At 41.0% G+C, this 21,496-nt stretch overlaps 1 protein-coding gene across 1 annotated transcript in view; it reads left to right on the top strand.

Annotated features, from left to right (window-relative positions):
- sorcs1 (sortilin-related VPS10 domain containing receptor 1) overlaps nt 1-21,496 on the top strand; it is a 215,061-nt gene that overhangs the window by 154,882 nt on the left and 38,683 nt on the right. Inside the window, exons 6-12 of the mRNA XM_074631017.1 lie at nt 2,655-2,719; nt 8,052-8,170; nt 8,368-8,457; nt 11,848-12,027; nt 13,142-13,288; nt 15,457-15,559; nt 18,906-18,982. Coding sequence (XP_074487118.1) covers nt 2,655-2,719; nt 8,052-8,170; nt 8,368-8,457; nt 11,848-12,027; nt 13,142-13,288; nt 15,457-15,559; nt 18,906-18,982 — 781 coding nt within the window. The remainder of the gene's footprint in view (nt 1-2,654; nt 2,720-8,051; nt 8,171-8,367; nt 8,458-11,847; nt 12,028-13,141; nt 13,289-15,456; nt 15,560-18,905; nt 18,983-21,496) is intronic.

Genomic DNA, 21,496 nt, shown 5'->3' with positions numbered 1-21,496 from the left:
GTCACAGGTCAGGGTCGCATTGGATCACAATCCATCCTGAATGTGTTTTTGGTGCATTTACACCTGTAGTTTCATGTGGTCAAGTATTATTCGATTGCAATCCGATTACATTGTGCATTTTGATGCACAATGTAAAGGGGGTAATTGTTTCAATTCTTTCAGAGGAAGATGCACAACTTGTTAATTTTTTTTTTTATAGTATATCAATTTATATAGTATATTTATCAACTCACCCTCAACACAGAACACATTTTCCACACACATGAGAGCCAAGAAACGACATAAATGAAATAAAATAAAATACAAAAACTAGAATGGCACTCGGAGAGCGCAGACCTCCGCCAAGATGCGTGACTTTAAAAAAACAGATCACAGCTCACAGCTGGCGGTACCGTGAAGTGGTCGGCTTATTATCAACACGGTGTGTTTCCGTGTAACGTATCGACGGATGCCTCTCTCATTCAGCAGCGTTGTTATGTCTGTATAACGTTACACTACGTTGTCTCTCATCCCGTCATCTACCGCTTTTTTTCTTTCTCACCGCGGACGGACAGCAGCTCCCGCACACACATCCACACACGTATCTCTCTGCTCTCAGAAGGAGGCAGGTCACGCCTCATCAACGCGTCATCAGTTATACTGCGCATGTGTCAAACCCTGTGGTCTTAATGCTCAGGCTGATCGTAATTCTTAAAAATATTCCTGAATCCAGATCATGATCCCGATCGCCACCAAAATCTGAAGGATTGTTCATTGTGCTAAACCCCACCCCTCCAAAAAATGTCATTCAAATCCATCACGGACCTTTGGAGTAATCCTGCTAACAGACAGACAAACAAACGCCTTCAAGGCCTTTGGTCTTGGTGGAGGTAATAAACAATAATAAATTAAATTAAATATATGAATAAACAATAATAAATTAAATAAATATATATGAAATACATGCGCTTACATACACACACCTATATATAAAAATATATATATATATATATTAATACACAAAATTTAATAAAAAAATAAAAGGAACAGAAGGTTTATACAAATATGTGTATATAAGAAAAGTAATCAGGCATAATGATGGGATAATTGCATTTCAAACACTAACTATACCTTTAATTGTTCCATTTAACATCATTGTTCCTTGCTCTGCTATCTTTCCCTCAGCTAAACGCTCTCACTGTCATCAGGTCACAGGTTCTGTCCAACTCAGTGGTATCTAGCATGTCTGGCCTCTATGCAGTAACTAACTGTAACAAAAAGCCTTTCACCTCGACAAACTGTCAGGGTAGTAACAAGCTGGGCACCCGGGAGTGAAGGGAGCCTGGAGGGCTGATGCTGCAGAAGCTGTCAGTGAGTTCTATTTTGGGACACACGTTGTGCGCTAGGTGTGGTGGTGGTAGCCCTGGTAATGAGGCTGCAGAGGGAGTTTATGTCTGCTGTACATGTGGCCACCAAACACATAAAGAAGATGAAGAGTTGTAAGCTCATTTCGGTCAACCTGAGCAGCGCCCTTTCACGCACGGCGTCAGGTTGTATATATACGGCGCCGATTTGAACAAACATCACTCTGAATTCCCCCGCATTCAGCTGTAATCACTTTTGTGAGCTTAGCCGGTGCGGCCGTGAAATGTTTTGCATATGACATTACAAATCTCGACAAAAACATCTGGAGCTGCCTGAATGTGATATTTTTTATTTTTTTCGCTCCAGCTCCGCCTGTTTCTGACGTCAAGTGTCCACAGAGACCGCACAGCTGTCCAAACTAGTGACACGCATACACAGAGGCGCTATAGTAGGCCGGCAACATCCCATCGCTTAGTGGTGAAAACATACACGTTTTAACAAAACCATAAGGCTCCACTAACTCAAAGAGCTATTCTTTGCCTGCCATACACTGTTCTCAGGGTACCTGGATGGATTATTCAGTGAAAATGGAAATGTGGGTTGGATAAAAAAGGCCATCCTATTCGCAGCTGTGTTTCATCGGGGAAATCACCAATACTACCAATAAGTATAAAAGCTATGGCGGTCTCTTTCTGTGACTGCTCGTCATTCTCCTCACACAGACCCCCTTTTTATTCCTCTTTCCATTTATGTGTGTAGTACCTGTGGACACATTCTCTCTTTTCTCTTTCTCTTTCTCTCCCCCCCGTCTCTCTCCACCACCTCCCCGTTCTCCCCTCCATGTGTGTGCTGCCTTTGCTTCTCCTCTGATCCCCCAGTCTTTTTAATACATTTTTAATGCCCTAATGATTATATGCTATTCCATCTGCGGACATCCCTACTGTAGAGAGAAAATCAATGGCTTTTCCTCTCCTAATGATGTCAGGAAACGTCTTCCTCCATTCGTCTGAGGGGGGGAATGGACCATCTTCGGGGGCTCTGCACATTTAGATCACACAGTAAACCCGCGGTCCTTTTTTATCCTCACACTTTAAACTGCCATTCACGATGAAGACAAAGACAATTCATGCAATTCCTGCTGATGTTTACCACAACTGTCTTAGCACATGACTCACTGTAGTTATACATTTGTGTGCCTTTAACAGCATTGCAATCTATCAGGTCAGACAAGCAGCTACGGTAGGTGGCATCTGCCCGAAGGCAAAAGACCAATGGTGATGTTCCTAAAAACACATTTGTCTGCCTTTCAGGTCGAAAATGGGTTTGGACAAAGAGCCGGGCTTAATTCACCTGGAAACCAGCATCTCTGAAGGACGTGAGTAATTGAATTCCGAGTTCAGCGCTCCATTTTCCCTCGTGTCTTTGTACTGTATTGTGAGCATTGGGCTAAAGTAGAGAGGAATTGGGGAGTTGTGTGGACAATCCCGCTGAAGGGTAATGCAAAGGGACAGCGGAAATGGGCGAGTCTGGGGACACACAATGACAATGGAGAGAAAAGTAATGCATATATTAGAATGCTTTTAAAAGCAAGTGATTTAGCTCAGCATGTCTAGAGAAATATCACTCATCCTCCTGAATGACAATGAACACTGGGATATTGCGGGTTGATATATAGTATTACACTTGTTTTGCTTGCTGAGTCTGGTGTCAGAATCCTTAGAAAACAGACAATTTTGAGTTTTGTTGAAATTATATTTTTAAAGGGGAACACCGCTAATTCATGAAATGTCAGTTTCTAGTCACGGGGAGTGCTACTCCTGTAGCCTGTAAACATAATAAGTTATATTAACTTGGGGTTTAAGCCTTACTTACAACTTAAGACTTTGTGTTTAACCAGGCAGGGAGTGTCTGACATTTTTTTCTTTTTCTTGTAATTATGTGAAATGTAGGATCCAACATTTCATTTATTATCTTATATATTTATACATTTATTACATATTATTTATTGGAACAACAGAGCAAACAAGTAGTCTACTATTTTTACCCAAGTTTTTGCCTCTAACCTCCAACAGTATGAAAACATCTAAGAAATAGCCAATATAACACTAATGGCAACAGTTACATCAAGACTTAAAGCAGTGGTGACACCAAAATGAGTCAAACACTATGCAGATGAAATAATAAAACACATATTATATACACACAAATAAACATATACTACGTATAATAATAAGAAGAAGGCTTAGTTGTCACAACCAGGCAAGGAGGTCAGAGATTCAGTACTGTTTAGGAGAGGTTTCCAAGTCTTTTCAAAATAATTTAGGGAACCCTTAAAGCTTCGGTATGCAGAACATTTTTTTGGCATCATTGGGCAAAACTTCCATAATAACCTTTCAGTATATTGTAATTCAAGTGTTCTGAGAGAAAACTAGACTTCTGCACCTCCTCATGGCTCTGTTTTCAGGCTTTAGAAAATCTAGATGGTGACGGGAGACTTATGATTGACAGCTGCTCAGAGACGGCAAGGCTCCCGCTCGGCTCTGATTGGTTGTTTTCCTCCGGTCTGTGAAATCTTGCAGATGCCATTAGAAGGAACACAGAGGAACATGATTTTTTTTCAGATTACCTGTCTCATGCACTACTGTCAGGATATAGTGACCGTTTTATAAAAATAACTTTTTTTTTAATCATATTTGCTCGATTTCTACCCACTGCAGCTTTAAAGCAGCCGTGACATCAAAATTAGTGAACCACTACGTACACACAATAATAAAATAGATACAATATAGACATATACACACAAATGTGGGCGGCTGTGGCTCAGAGGGTAGAGCAGGTTCTCCACCAATCGGAAGGTCGGTGGTTCGATCCCTGGCTGCTCCGGGTCACTTGTCGATGTGTCCTTGAGCAAGACACTTAACCCCACATAATTGGGAGGCTCAGTCGTCACAACCAGGCAAGGAGGTCAGAGATTCAATATGGTTTAGGAGAGCTTTCCAAGTCTTTTCAAAAGAATTTAGGGAACCCTCGAGGGAAAATCACTTTTGGAGTCTGATGTAATATATATTTCTTTATGAATAAAAGCCTGTACTGTATCTATTTTTTCCTCAAAACTTGTACTTTAAATGGGCCAAACGTATTGGTCACGTCACCATTTACAGCGCTGTCCATAGTACTAAAACTGGGAGGTGGGGATCGATAGAGAGACAGAACACGTCACTTAGTTCAGTTACTTAGCCTGCTTGCCTTTCGTGGTTGTAAAAAGAGAGAGAGAGCTGAGAGGCGTAAACAGCTGTTTGTATGCGCCTCCCCCCCTGCTAATTTTGACAGAGAATTGGTCAAAAAAGTCAAAGCTGCAGTGGGTAGAAATGGAGCAAATATGATGAAAAGGTTATTTTTATATCCTATATCCTATATCCTGACAGTAGTACATGAGACAGGTAATCTGAAAAAAAAAAAATCATGTTCCTCTGTGTCCTCCGGTGCTCCTAATGGACTCTGCAGGATTTCACAGACCGGAGGAAAAACAAGCAGTAAGAGCTGATCTGAGGTCTGCTGTCCATCTGCTGTCTATGAGCAGCTGTCAATCACTCACAAACTCCAATCAAACGGTCAAACTAGGCAGCGCTGATCAAATATGAATCAATATTCTGTGACGTTAATGCCTATTTCTCTCCTCAAATGTGACCTGCTCCATCATTATGAGTCACATTGACCCCGAAACACATTTTGAGTTATCTGTCTGACTGTAAAGAGGAAAGTCTCAGCTTTATGGCAATACCAAGATTATCTTTCTACGCCAAATATTCAATGAGATATGCTCTTTCAAAGTTCGACTGTCATGAAACATTACTTTTGAGAAAAAGGGCATTAAAGATAAGAATTAATTTTCAGCCATTTTTTGCATTGATTAAAACACATTTATTAAGACTCAAGTCTAAATGAACACAATATGTTTTGGTCAAAAGTGACACCCAACATTTCATAATGTAGCCTACACATACCTTCATGCATACATGTGCACATAGTCACGAGCATGTGACGTGCACGTGGCCACGTGCACGCGTATGACCACAAGCAGTACAGTAGATAGGGCTAGAAGTCCATGTAGAAAATAATCCAAAATGTATGGAATAAAATTGATAAAATCTAAAAAAAATATACTGTACATATGATATAATATATAGTATATATGTTTATTTCAATATAATAATAATTATATGAAGAATACATAATTAAAAATATTAAATATGGAGCCATGTGCACACAGGTACATGCACAAACTTACAAGTCCATATCCAAACAATAAAAAACATACTAGAAAATGGATAGCATATGAACAAATATTATGTACATATTATGTATGTACAATATAATATAATATAATATAATATAATATAATATAATATAATATATAATAGAAATATAGATATAATAGAAAGACTATGAAATGTGTTGCCTGTACTCATTCTGCTGGCTTCTCCTGGAGCTCACTGTATCCTTTGACAGGGTCATGTGGGAGCTGATCTTCTCAAGGAGATCCAGATGTTTCTCATCTACAAAATGACATAAAGTGAAAAGCATAAAGTGAAAAATCAAGTCATCTCAAAGATTTTAGGCTGGCTAAATCATGTTGAATCATTGTTGAATGAGGCCTGATCATTATCATATAAATAAAGCCCTATATTCATTAACATAGCCTATTCACCATGTGATATCAGATTAATATACAACATATCATTTTACTATATGTTAAGCTATTTCTTTTGCTATTTAAAATGATATCCTCACCTTTTGTGTCTCTCACAGCAACCCTGTCTGTCCCTGTCCCTGTCTCCTAGAAATGACGTTTGTATAGACAGACACCTATAGACTACACACACTGACACACACATTAGTAGCTGCTATTAATGCTTCTTTGCCTGCTCTAGTGATTTTAAAAGTCTTTAAAACAAACAGATAAAATAAGGATAGTGTAATTTAACTATAATAACTTACCATTAGTCATTTCTTTCATTTGGTCGCGTCTTCTCTCCATCTCCTCCGGTGTAGAGGGCGGCGCTGTTGTACAGTTTGCAGCTACACTGGTACTCCCGGCCGGGCGATCTCAGTCTCTATAACACTGTCCTGATTTAATAACTTTAATCAGAGACACTGTGTGTCATCATCGGCTCAGCCATGAGTGGAATATCTTCCTCCTCGTCTTCCTCCAACTCCCTTTCTCCGTCCTGATCAGCGGATTGAGAGCTAGCCTAGCCTCTAGCGTTAGCCGGGTGTCCGACCCGGCTCGGCGCACCCGCTGTCCTGATCACCCGGTGCGGTGAAATAATCTGAATTTAAGTCGGTCCAGTTGTCGTCAGATGTAGCACCTCTAACAGGAATTTAATTTAAAAGTCGAGCGATGTTTTCCTCACGTGAATTCATCTTGTCAAGCCAGCTATCTCCTCCGTCAACCACAATCTGTCAATCAACTCTATTGAGCCGCGTCAATACACAGCGGACTTCCGGTAAAAACTTTACGACAACATTATGTTTAAGAGCTTCAAAACTAGACTTATCATTTTAATTTTACATCGATTCTTACTTTTTATGAAAGCTGAGACTTTATTTATTCATAAACGCATAAAAAACAAACAAAAAAAACCCACACTTTTTCATAATTATTTTTACAAGAATGCGCTGCCGCGACTTCCGACTCATTTTGATAGAGCAGGTCACAAATGTTCTCAGACACATCTTGTAGTGTACTGTTTAGCTGTAATGTGAGAAAGTTTGTGACCCGGCAGCCGTGTTGAGATCAAGTTGAAGAACTACCAAGCACCTCCCACCAGCCGGAGCACAGCCAATAGGAACTCTCTCTCTCTCTCTTAAATGACCTGTGATTGGCCAAAGTCTTCCGTCACGGGCTAGAAGTTTTTAAAGCCTGAAAACAGAGCCATGAGGAGGTGCAGAAGTATCTCAGAACACTTGAATTACAATATGCTGAAAGGTTATTATGGATTTTTTGCCCAATGATGCCAAAAACTTGTTGCCTACTGCAGCTTTAAAATCATATTTACCACTCTGATAGTGCTTTGTTCTTATGTTAGTGCTCTGATTAATAAATGCATTGATTGATTTTGAAACAGTAGCCTTATACATCATACATCAGTAAAAGTATGAGCCTATATATGTTTCAATACATATGCCTCATCCTCCCACACCCAACCCCCCCAATATGCCCCCTCCCCTCCATGTTCAGATGCGTTCAGTGGTCCATGCTGCAAAGTATCTGTGCCACCTTTCTGTCAGAACACTCTTTGAGGCCAAACACAACAGAGCAAAGCCAATCATACAAACACACGTAGCAAACATCAAATGTGTCAGATATTACGGTCACTCAGCCAGAGACTATTGATCATGTGCATGTGGATGAAGCCGACATATATTTGGCAGAGGCTAACATGTGGCGACAGGCTCTCTCCCAGCGCTGCGATTGAAGCCATCGAAAGCAATTGGCCTCTCTGGTCATCTGTCTTCCACCCTCCGCCCGGCTCCTCCCTTACTGGGACCACTTTATTGACACGAGTAATGTAGGGGAGCCAAAAGAGGCCGCTTTGGCTTTGGGTGAAGGCTGCCTTTTCTTCATTGGCTAATACCACCGCTGATGCCGTGGCTTGACGTGTGTATGTGTGTTTGTGTGTGTGTGTCTTTGTGTGTGGGAGCAGAGGCGCTGTATGTCACCTGCAAGCTGCAGAACTGCACAGATGCCAACAAGGGCAAACCGTTCCCCGGCTACATTGACCCCAATTCTCTGGTGGTGCAAGATGAGTATGTGTTTGTCCAGGTAGGTAATTGTCCAGTTTGCTCAGTGAAAAAACATTAGAGCAATGTATGAGACAGAAAGTGCAAGGATTTTGTAGGACATTTGTGAAGGTCATTCTCAGAGAGCTGCTATTAGTGCAGCTTTATGTGAAAAATGTCTCTCTTTTTTTTTTTACGTGTCTCCAAAATGTTTTCACTCAACGGTTTGTTCACCTTAAGGTGTCAGCTGCGGGGAGGCCAATCTACTATGTGTCTGCTAAAAGAGATGTCTTTACACCGATGAGGCTGCCAAAGTACACGCTGCCCAAGGTAACATATATAGTATAACATTCAAAATTCAATTAACATTGCCAGATACTCACTAGATCTTGATGATTAAACACCTGCTTCAAACTTTCAGCCGATTGAATGGGCATCATCAGTGGTTATCAGCCTCATAGATATGAGTTGGAAGGGTCCTGCTACACCTACTAGTAGGTTCACATATATTCACATATATTCCCGACCTCTAGTGGGCGTAGTAATTATGGGTGTAACGATTCATCTACTACATTGATGTATCGATTTATATTCCTACGATCCAACTACATCGATATAGGTACTCGGCAAGTTGTCCTTCCCGGGGGACTTATATCGATCTAAAATTTATTTGCAAGGTAAATAATTTATCGAATCGATACTAAGAATTTGCACCTTGTATTTAAGCACGACGAACGTCAAATGGATGTAGTTTTTAGCACTTTTATTAGTAGAGAAATGTTAAACGTTTGATTCACTCTTCCATATGACGTCATCAAGCCGCAGCACATCTCAGAAAGAAGACAACAAAACGAAGCATGGCTGATGGCGAGGAAGAGCCAGACGATCGAGAGATTTTGAAGCCCCATTTGAGGTCCAGCGTGTGGAAACATTTAGGCTTTTGCAAAAAGGGAGATGTCATCAATAAATCACTCGCTGTTTGCAGAATATGCATCAGAATATGTATCTTGAGAACTGAAGCAGCGGGTCCTGAAGTTTCATATCGTCTATCGCTCTAGATGAGACAAATATTATCGTCCTTCAATTGTATCGGAACCGTGGAAAGTGATATGTATTGTATCGTTGTAAAAATGTATCGTTACGACCCTTGTAGTTATTGTGACGGGAGTAAAGCAGGAATTCAGGTGATGTAGTACAGAGAGCTACAAATTCTGCAGATTGTGGTGGATGGATGGATCAAACAAACACAGGACTTCCACCCAGGAGGCCGCTGTACGTGTCCCGTGTGAAACTAAAAGTCAACATTGACTTATTTTACCTTACGTACTTAAATAACATATATTTTAACCCAAATCACAATCTTTTCCTAAACCTAACCAAGTAGTTTTAGTAGCCTAAACCTAAAGTTGTGTTTATTTCAATTCACAACATTAAGTTTAACTTTGACTTCCAAAGTTTCATTTTCGACTTGCCAAACTGCACCTAAGACATTGTCTCAGGTGCAGTTTGGCCCGTCTGAAGCATCAGAATGGTAGTGATAACCACTGATAACGCCCACTAAATCAGCCTGATAACATTCAAAATGGGTGTGACAAATAATGAACTGAACCTGGGTAAGAGTTATCATCGGTCACCAATAATTTATGAGACAATTGTCAACTTTTGTTGGTAGTGCTGCAGTTCGGGGAAGTTTCCTGCATTCAAAAGCAAATAATATGCTTTCAGCTCCGTTTGGTATGTGGGCTAAAATTGCAGTAAAGGCGTCAGTTCATCGCTGGCTCTGCGTGACACCCTCTTTGTTATTTATGGGCAAATCAAGGCCAAAAGTAACTCTCACAGTGTTTCCTGAATTGTTATTCCGTGCTGCTCCATGTGCGCATGGCCTCGCTTGTCACGTCCCCATTGACAATTAGACATGTTTTATTCAATCAAGCCCTAGGCGCCCCGGTTGCTGTCGGCTCACTGCAAGGTGTTATTGGCACAGCCAGAGGTAGATGAAGCACGCAACCAAACAGCATGGCCTCAGCTGCATAAACTCTGCCCAATAAGCCTGACAGAGCGTTAATGGTTGTAGTATCCTCTTACTTAAAAATACGGCAATACAGAGGATGTAGCAATTCTGATTATTGAATATGATTAAACCCAGCAGGAGTGTAAAAAACAGTATACAATCTAAAAGTTTGTGAAACATGAAAAGATGATATTTTTGATTGTAGGGAGCGAGTTAAAGCCTTCACAAAATACAAATTAGAATGTATTCAGGATAGCTGCTTGTTTATTTTGAATAAATGCATATTTAAAAGGTTTTTTTTGCCTTTTATTCAAAATAACAATGAATTCTATATTGAAAAATGTAATACACTATAGCTAATTGCTGCCAGCATTACAAATAAGCATTCTGCTCAGTTTCCCGCTATAACAAGAAAATGTCTCATTTTAATGAGATTCTGTCCATGTTATAATAACATATTTATCTTATTACTACATACCAAATGATTCAACAAGAAACGTCCTTGTCATATACAAAATCAACATATATCTTTAGAACAAGAAATACGTTTCATTACTCTGCAGCAAAAATGAAAGTTAAAACAAGCCCAAATTCACAATAGCTGATGACGTACGCATGCACATGCATCCACGTGTGCATGCATTCACACACCTCCCACAGGTGTCTAGTGGAAAGGGTTCATGAGTTAATGAAGAGGGTGTGGCTGGGTTTCTTTTTGCCAATTGGCATGATGAACACAAACAAATCTTCACAGTCACGCATAGGGGTGGGTGATATATTGAATATACTCTATATAGACTATATAGCTTATATCAATTGCAAATTTCCAAGCTGCTGGCATGAGACTCTCGCTTCTCCTTCGAAAATGGTGAAGGAAGATGCCAGCCTCCACTTCGAAAAAGACGGTCAAACTAGCCGCAAAACAATGTGGGGCACTATTATATAGGCATTACGGTTAGAGCGTGTAAGAACAGACTTCAAAATAAAAGCGACCAAGGAATTGCCCTCATACAGCTATTTCACATTCATTCAATAAGTCAGTCAGTCTGTCAATAATAAATAAATAAATAAATAAAACTGAATTAATAATATATATATAATATATAATTAATAAAATGTTAAATCATTAATAAAATGAATGATGACTAAAAAGATACCTGTAAAAAACTGTATTTCAGAGAAAAAATTTAATATTTATTCCAACTTAATAATAAAGAATACATTTAAAAAAATAAATAATCTGACTTCAATATGACAGTATACACCACCTCAGGGTGTTTAGATTACTTTGCTAGAATGATCGTGCTGGTATGATCATACACATCAAAAGTTTAAATCAAACGGTTGTGTTATTTTAGAGAAAGTGTGAAAATATCGAGATATAAATCATATATCGCGGCAATACCTAAAAATATCGAGATATTATTTATAAGCCATATTTCCCAGCCCTACCCACACACTTGACCTCCGTGTCAAATCTCAGCCTCCTAGGGTGAAAACTGTGGCCGCAAAAGGGTGGGGACATTTTTTTATGGACCGGCTGACAGACAGAGTGATCTACTGTATAGATCTGCTGATCACAGCTAAAAAAGTCTGCACATACAAACAGGACAGAAGGGAATACTAACAACATATAAAAACACTGTTCCTGAGTTAAATGATGTATCATTGTACTCCCATACTGGTGTTAACTTTGCCTCTCTTACCAGGACCTGCACGTGATCAGTACAGATGAAAACCGCGTGGTTGCAGCCGTACAGGAGTGGAACCAGAACGAAACCTACAACCTGTACGTGTCGGACACGTCGGGGGTCTACTACACCCTGGCTCTGGAGAACGTGGTCAGCAGCATGGGCCCCGAGGGCAACGTCATGGTCGACCTCTATGAGGTAAATGAATAAATACAGATGACGTGACATAAAAATCGGTGGTATAGTCAAGTAGAATGACTCTGCTTTAGTTTTGGATTGGTATGCTGTACGTGAGGTCTACCCCCACACACCCACAACCCCGCCTCACCTGTCTGCAGTATTCATTTTGGTCAATTTCTTCTTTTTAAATAACCGTATCAAATAAAGCCTGCCTGATGAGTGCTCAGCCCACAAGTTTTTTTTTTGTTTTTTTTATGAACACTGATCAATATTTTAGAGCTAGGAGGCAGAGATGATGTTTTGTCATTTTGGAAACAGCCCCTGCTGCTGTAGGCCTACAGTCTTCAGAGCACATAGTGTGAATATGAAGCAGCCTCAAAGTGCTGACATCAACAAAGGCAAGAGGGAATAGTGCCAAGGATATAGATTTTTGGGAGGCTGAGATTATTTCTTTCTTTGATGAATAACTGCAGATATTACTTCGCAAAATGCACCTAATCCAAAAAGGAAAAAAAAAAAAAAAAGTGTTAGGGGCTAATGTCTGGAGCTCAGGTACGCATCCAGATAACAATTTTAAAGACATAGCGGCACCAAACGTGGGCTAAAACTATATCTGAGAATCAAATAATGAAGCTGTCGATGATGCTGCTGGTGTCTTGCTGTGGCCTCGCTGCTGGAATCAAATCCGCTGTCTTGATTGGGGTCGCCACCCAAAACGTAGGATATGCTAAATCTCTCCTCCAAGGGAGGTTGAAGTATCTGTCAATTACTAAAGTGGAGTTTCATCGCCTGATCGGACTGTCACTGACTCAATTCAGTATCCCTGAGCTGTTAGAGGGGCCTCCGACAAAGAGTCAGATTCATTTAAGACACACATTGATTACTCAAAAGTCTCCAGACAGTCGATCATTTCCCACTCAGTGTTTGCTTTTTGCTGGGAATACAGAAGTGGTGAGCGTGCGTGCGGCTGCACTGCCTCAGGGCATGGGGATTTGCTTTGCAGTGCATTGCATTCATTTTCTGCATCTTGACTCGGAAGATATGGAAATGTCTAATATCTTTTGGACGTGTGAAGTCTGAAGTCTGTTTTCATTTGAAGCCGTGCGCTTGTTCTCTCTCTCTAATTTCCAAGGTTGCGGGAATAAAGGGGATGTTCCTAGCCAACAAAAAGACGGATAACCAAGTGAAGACGCACATCACCTACAACAGAGGCAGAGACTGGAGGCTACTGCAGGCCCCGAGCAAAGACCTGCGGGGAAACAGCATTCACTGTGTGCTGGTGAGTGTGTCTGTGTGTATCTGCGAGCACGCCGCTGCTGCTGCTGCTGCTGTTGATGCGCTCATACGTGTTTTCGTATGTGCGCGCTTCCATCAAAGAGAGGTCTTGACAGGAGTTGACTGATCCCGGCAGCAATGAGAGTCCGAGCTCAGAAAGAGCAGCGCCCGTCAGAGCTGAGTGCTCTGAGGCTGCTGAGCTGAAAGGTCAGCCATTTTGATTCAGTCCAATAAGCCGACCTCCCATTTAAGAAACAAAGACAAAGAGGTGTCAAACAGAAAAAGAAGACGCTTCTTTTCTTCCTGAAAGCCTCGGAAAGTTGCTTCTCAGAGCAAAAGTTGATTCAGAGTAAAGAATCTAACCGGGTATCTTTTTAACTACAGATGGGGTGTGTGTCGACGAAGCACACGCTGCGATCACCCTCTTCTAAGGTGTGCTTGAATGAAAAAGAAGCCAGACTAAGGCTGTATCCAAAACCTCATACTATACTAGTAGAACACACTGACTGGGCCAAAATGTAGTATGTAGTATGTAGTATGCGAACAAGAGCAAAATCTACAGTAGGCTATGCCCACAATACCCGGATGTCGTACTGATTTGAAAAAAACCTCCAGTATGCATCGGACCAGTCTACTTCGCCTACTGTATCCCACAATGCAAAGTGCTGGACGGCTACAGGCTACGGTTAAAAACAACAGCAGCCAAAAACGCCTGTTTTTTTTGTTTTTAAATTTTTTACATTACACCAAATTCACTTCTGAACATTTTTGAGGCAAGAAATCAACTGTGTAGATTTTGAATATTGGTAGTTTTACAATATTAGATGGCGAATCGAACATTTGCTCCACCGTTGTCGGAGTTTAGAAGCTCCACAAACTGCCGTGACAGTTAGCTAGCGGCCTGTTTGGGTCGCTACCTCTCCAACCGTGCGGTCACTCTCACAGACCACTATGAGCTGGCATGAGCTCTCTAGAGACCGGTCTGTAGACGAGGGGCTTTTATTTCCTTGTTGACAGATGATTTGTTTAGATATCACAATATGAATGTCCATTATAAATTAACGGGAACATGTGTTTACCTGCCTTTTTGGAGTTGAAAAGCTCCACAATCGCCCACGGCCGTAGCTCGCTCGCCAGCCGGCCATTAACGCTCACAGAGCGGTTACAGAGCAGCAGAGTGGCGAGGGAAGAGGAGAGGGAAAGAGCAGCCTCTGACGGGGCAGAGAGATACCTGGTGAAACAACATATAACTCTAATATCTGGAGGGAGATCAGTCCACTGTTTAGTTTCTGTAACTGAAAAAGTAGTTTAAGTAAATTTTGTGGATCAATATTTTATATTTCCCGTCTCCCCTCGTTGATGATCCTGTTGGTCTCACTTCACTATGAGCTGTTAGAATAAATAGTTTAAAACATGCAGCATCTTGTAAAGTAAACAAACAGCACATAAACAAAAAAATCTAAATTGTATTTTTCGATAATATTGCAACAGTGCTAGGAGTTGTTTTTTTTTGTCGAGTGCTTTAAGAGCTGGTTTAAAGGCTGAAGCCTGGCCTAGCATACTGCAAAATACATCACTTTACCTGTTTCATACTGCATACTACTCCGGAAACTGCCTACTACATACTACTGACAAGCGCAGTGTGCAGTATACAGTATATACAGTATATACTGCACACTGCGTTCCTGAGTAGTATGCACTAGGCGATTTTAAATACAGCGTAAGATGAGTGTCGAGTTGATGGTTTGTGTCATTGCTGCACACATCATCTGCCAGGCACATTAGCACATCTTCTTCTTAACATGAATTTATATAAAAAGTAATCACCCTTTTTTTGATAAACCAATTAGTGATTCTGTGGCATGCCTCGCCTTCTACCCATATTATACAGTCATTTGTCAGGAAATGTCAGCATTTTAATAAACCTCTAAACAGCCCGTCACAACATGGCCTGCACTACTGGCATTTTGCTGGGTCGTAATGAGAATTGTGTCGGTAAAGGTTAACCCAATCAAAATTAATGGTGAAACCAGCCAATGGGGAAATGGTGTTTGTGATAAAACTTGGGAGGGTTCGTGCATCCGAGTTAATGCAACAGCCGTTTCATTCAGAAGCGTCTTTAGTATCGTTGGTTTTGAAAACTGAGTTTGTGATTTTCTTTTTTCCCCGCAGCCCTACTGTTCATTACATCTCCATCTTCACGTGTCTGCGAATCCCTACACATCTGGAAACATAGCCAGCAGGGACTCGGCGCCGGGGATCATTGTCGCGTCAGGTGGGTGAGAGGGAATCTCTTTTGAGTGACATGTTGTTTCTCTTTTTTCTCTGTCTCTACTTTGAGTTCTGAGGGTTTTTTTTTTCTTAAAAAACAAAACCCATGTTGAAACCCTTTCTGAGCTTTTTGTTTTGTTTATTACATACTAATTGACATTACTTGTAGTCTTTGACTAATAGAATGAAGCCTCTACCAGGTGCTCACTGTTATTTTTTTATACTTTTTAAAGCCACTGGATTAAAAAAAAGACATTTTACTATTAAAAAAGAAGTATTGCAGAAAGAAAGTCAAACTCTGAAAGAATGTTAAGAGAATGTACGCAATTCAGATGTTGAAATGGTGCATTATATGGTTTGTTTAAAGTGGCAGTGGGCTGTATATTTTTGGCATCATTGGGCAGGAACTCCATAATAACCTTTCAGCATATTATGATGCAAGTGTTCCGAGAGAAAACTAGACTTCTGCACCTCCTCATGACTCTGTTTTCAGGCTTTAAAAAATCTTCTTTGACCAATCACAGGTCATTTCATTGAAAGAACGTTCCTATTGGCTGCGCTCCGGTCATGTGACCTTGGTGTATTTGGCGTTCCTTCATGGCTGCTGGATCACAAACTTTCTCATTTTACAGCTAAACAGTGCACTACAAGATGTTTCTGAAAACATCTGAGGGGAGAAATAGACATTAACGTAACATAATATTGATTCATATTTGATCAGCGCTGCCAAGTTTGACCGTTTGGTCGGAGTTCGCGAGTGATTGACAGCCGGCTCTCGTAGACAGCAGATCTCAGATCAGCTCTGACTGCTTGTTTTCCTCCGGTCTGTAAAATCTTGCAGATGCCGTTAGGAGCACTGGAGGACACCGGAGGACACCTGAGGACACAGAGGAACATGATTTTTTTCAGGTTACCTGTTTCTTGTACTACTGTCACGGTATAGCGACCGTTTTATAAAAATAACTTTTTTTAATCATATCTACTCCAATCTCTCCTACTTCAGCTTCAAAGCTCATTCAGCACGAGACAACAAAGGAGACACGGAAAGACCCATCTGGTTTTCCCCCCAAGTTGTGTTTTTATTGGCAATGACATTCACAATCGAGTAGTGCATCTCTATTCTTTTCTCCATCCCTGGACGCAGTAGATAGTGTTATGCTAACTCAAAGAGACAAATACAATGGAAATCACTTAGACAGAAGCCAAAAAAAAGTCTGCCTCTTTTAGTTACTTAGTAACATTTCAGTGCTGTGATGTTTTACAATATGGCAGCGCAGCTCTCAACGCTGCGTTCTTCTACGCCGGCTGTTTGCAGTTTTTTTGCTTCTTTTACTTCTGATTTCAATAGTTTGTCCCTGTTCAGCATCAGCATATACGACTCCCACAGACATCCGACAACATGCATGTGTCACCTCACCTTTGAACGGGGGCAACGGCAGAACAAAAAAACTACATAATCGTCATGTTTTAGCCCTCGGGAACCGCGATGCTCTCATTGTTGTTCCTGAGAACACAGGGGAGGAAAGCAAAAGGCTCAATAGAGAGAAAACAAAGAAATGGAGGCATATGAGATCAGCAGCCCCCTCAGGTGAATTCACACCTCAGTGATATTTACTCCCGCATGGACCGGCACTGTCAATAACACATCAGCACAAGCCTCGGGTGTCTGGAGAAGGTGTCTGGACCTTTTGTGAAACATTGTGAATTAAACAGGTTTCAGAGGATGTGGGAATAAAACTGATTGTGTCTGATCTCTGTCATTATTCAAGCTACAAAATGGCCAAAATGAACAGAGAGAAAGAGAGAGAGGAGATGTTGTATTGTTTTATAATTACCTTGTAAAATAACCAACCCCTTCTCAGTCTTATTGTGGCTTTACCTCCCATTTGAGATGCCAGGTCGATCATTCCCGCTGCTTATTATAACATTTTACTCACCGACTTCAGAAGTGAAATGAAATTTGCACACTGACAGGCAAATTCACAAAGAATGGCTAGACCTACCTCCGTACCACTCTCCATTACATTTGCTACTTTTACTTAAAGCTGAAGTAGGCGAGATTGGAGCAAATATGATTGAAAAAAGTTTTTATAAAACGATCGCTATATCATGACAGTAGTGCATGAGACAGGTAACCTGAAAAAAATCATGTTCCTCTGTGTCCTCCGGTGTCCTCCGGTGTCCTCAGGTGCTCCTAACGGCATCTGCAAGATTTCACATACCGGAGGAAAACAAGCAGTAAGAGCTGATCTGAGGTCCGCTGTCCATCTGCCGTCTATGAGAGCCAGCTGTCAATCACTCGCGAGCTCCGACCAAACGGTCAAACTAGGCAGTCAAATGTTTGAAAGCATGAAAACAGAGCCATGAGGAGGTGCAGAAGTCTAGTTTTCTCTCAGAACACTTGAATTACAATATGCTGAAATATTATTATTGAATTTTTGCTCAATGATACCAAAAATATACAGCCCACTGCCACTTTAAGCCCCTCTAAGGTTGATGAACCCCTGTGTTGGCCATCAGTGAAGGGGGGAGACTCCAGGAGAATCACTGTCACTGCTTTCAATGTCAGTGTCAGTTGGTAAAAAAGACACACTGACTCATGAAACACAAGGCAATATGTGTGTAGACAGGCAGGGAAAAGGATACAGGGACGCTGGAGCAACAATCTGACAGAGCTGAGCGTCTGAGTTTAAATGCTTGTTTTTGTAAATGTGTGAAGGGGGCTATGTGTTCATGCTAAAACACTGTGTTAAGTTTGTCTTTATGGAAAGCACACACACCTGTAGGGTGCAGCAAGGAGAGAACATTGACCACTGGAGGTCAGCAAAATTGTGATTTTTCAGCCGATGTTAAATTACTCTCCAAATGTACGGATTGTAAAGCAAATTGCTTCTTACGGAGGGTTCAGACAAGGGGACAGCCATGCCTCTGAAACACTTACAGTACTTTCCAGCCTCGTGTTTAACCACCTGGCACCAATTACAGGCTAAATTAAAGCAATTACAGCAGTCTGCACAGCATTCTGCACAGCATTAGGAAGCTCGTCTTAATATGGTCGGAAACTGCTGAAAGATGAATACAGTAATCTGGATTTATTGGTTAATTTAGGGGTATGGGCAAATGTCGCACTGCACAGTCGATCTTCTGGAGCACTGTAATTACAGCCCCAGTCTGCAGCTGCAGGCTGGAGCCCCCTGCTGTATCACCACTGCCGGTCTAAAGGCTCCTTTATAAAATTTGGGATTTATTTGATCTCAAATAGAATTAATTTCCTGCGTCTGCATTATGCAATGTCCCACCTCAACCACTTACTGTAGTTTTGTCTTCTATCTGCCGCCTCACTCTTCCAGGCTCCATTGGCTCAGAGCTGACCACCAGCAATGTCAGCGTGTTCATTGCCTCGGATGCAGGAAACACATGGAGACAGGTGAGGTTTTTTTTTTTTTTGTAATAATATCATACTGTAATTATAATGACGCTGCAGCTAGCAATTTTTTTATTTTTTTGATGATAAAACAGTGTTTGGAAATATTTGGAAATATTTGTGGAAACTGCGTCCACCTTTAAAGGTCCCATATTGAAAAAAGTGAGATTTTAATGTATTTTATATTATAAACAGGTTTAAGTACTACATAAATACGGTTAAACTATCAAACGCTCAATATAGAGAGAAATACACACAGCCCAAACTCAGAAATTGTGCGTTTGTAACAAGCCGTCAGGATGTCTGTCCATTTGTGATGTCACGAATATACGATATTTAGACCATTACATGGTTTTAAACATAAACATTCTAAATGTGTCCCAGTTTATTTCCTGTTGCAGTGTATGTAAATAACATCAGCTGACAGGAAGTAAACATGGACCCAAACTGTTGCCTAGCAACGCCATTCCGTGGCAATTCCGTCGAAATGCACTAAAACGGAGTGTTTGCGACAGAGGATAAATACAGGTTTATTCAGGCAGACAGTATGAGGAAAATAAAGTTTTTTTTTAACATTAAAGCATGTAAACATGTTCTAGTAGAAACACATAATACAAGTATGAACCTGAAAACGAGCTCGATATGGGACCTTTAAGCTTCAAATCTGGGTTGACGTATTCCAGTGACATTTGAGTGATGATGGTGCTAGGGGACTCGCCGTCAACCTCTGTGGAACGCTACTGAATGAACAATGGCTGATACCGATCGATTTTCACCTTTTTTCAAAAAGCTCACATAGTGTTCGCTACTAACTGTTAATTGTGATTTAGTCCCTCTAACATTTGCAAGGACCCATCATGCTGTTAAAGGAGAACAATGGCCACTTTTAAAACATTAATATTCTGGATGCTATGATGACATGATGGAAAAAATACTGCAACTTGCTCCTGAAAGTCATACAAGGTGGCAACCTCACCACGGTAAACAGCAACTGCTTGTCAGCGGCGAGTAGCCTACAGAACTTCAACAACATTTGCAATATACAGTAAATAAACAGGCTCTCACTTTCTGAATCTACTTTGTGTTAACAATAAACTCTTTTAGGACAGGGAACCTGTCATCCCTTTCTGACTTCTTTCCTTTTCCAGTAGTTATAGTTTATGCAAGATGCCTTACTGGTGTGCCATCCCTCACTTGGGAAACTACAAGCTGCTACAAGCTAGCTGCTGCCCAAATCCTGTCATGGATTGCTGCTCTGTTCCAACGGACAGCACTTGCATAAACTATAACTACTGGAAGATGATAGAAGTCAGAAAGCTATGACAGTTTCTCTGTCTTATGTTTATTGTTAACATAAAATAGATTCAGAAAGTGACGGCATGTTTATTTATGTTGCTAACGTTGTTGAAATTCTACACTCCATTTAGAAGTCGCCACTGACGGGCAGTTGCTGTCACCATGTATGCGTCTTCATGAGCGAGTTGCAGCATTTTTTCTATCATTTATTACAGCCTCCAGAATAATATCAATGTTTAAAAAAATGGCCATAGTTCCCCTTTAAGATTGTGTTCCACTGAGGATTGTAGCCTAGCCTAGAAGAAGCCGAGGGGTGGGGGGTTGTCACTCCCAAACACTGAGGCTTGGTCAGTGCCTCTCGACATCTGATACTGATGCACCGATACAACCTTTAGCATCTGTATGAGACGTTAATGTTAACTCATTATTAGACATCAGAGCAACTTTCACCCAGACCGCTGTTCAAGTCCTGTGTGAAACCAAGTCAGCGTTGACTTATTAGGGCCCGAGCACCGACCAGGGGTCGGCGAGGCCCTAATGAAATCGCTATGTTTATTATTAATATTTTCTAAATAAATCCCATTTTTTAGGTCTTTCAATGACCGGCTCCTTCACGCGCAGTGTGTGAAAGAGAGATATCACAGCTCCTCCTTCTGCTGCTGGAACACTTTACATCAACATATAATAAAAGATTATCTGACCTAATGTGGACAACCGGTGAACAATATCACTTCATTACCAAGATTGGAATTGAAACAAACGGAGAAATATACGATACATATTGAGTTAATTGTTCGAGTTATGGAGAAGGTGTGGGACCATATACTTCTACCAACTTCTTTTCGGACATGTACTATTTTTTTAAGTTGTTAAAGGGACTATTTGTAACTTTTAGAATTGCTTGTTAACAGCGACACCTGTGGCCGTGAAATCAACGAAAGTCAGCGTCGGGGCTCGCGCTTGCTCGCTCTCAATATACCTGAACGAGCATCGCTCAACACAATGAGGTGGCACACGTCAGCTAAAACCACAATATCACTCTATATTTCAGCTGCTTGGCAGTAATGTTAGCTGACCAGACAAAGGTCTCTCCATGAACATGATTTAGATCTGATCCTAGTGTTGACTTTTCCTGCCTCAGCGCAGGCTGAGGCAGCGGGGCTCTGCAGCGAGTCTCCCTGCTCTTTCCGCCCGCAGCTGGAGAGAGCAGGGAGACACCGG

The sequence above is a fragment of the Sebastes fasciatus genome, chromosome 3 (assembly GCF_043250625.1).
Source record: "Sebastes fasciatus isolate fSebFas1 chromosome 3, fSebFas1.pri, whole genome shotgun sequence".
In the NCBI taxonomy this organism is placed as follows: Eukaryota; Metazoa; Chordata; class Actinopteri; order Perciformes; family Sebastidae; genus Sebastes; species Sebastes fasciatus.
Note: the sequence above shows the minus strand (reverse complement) of the source record. Positions and strands in the feature narration are given on the sequence as shown.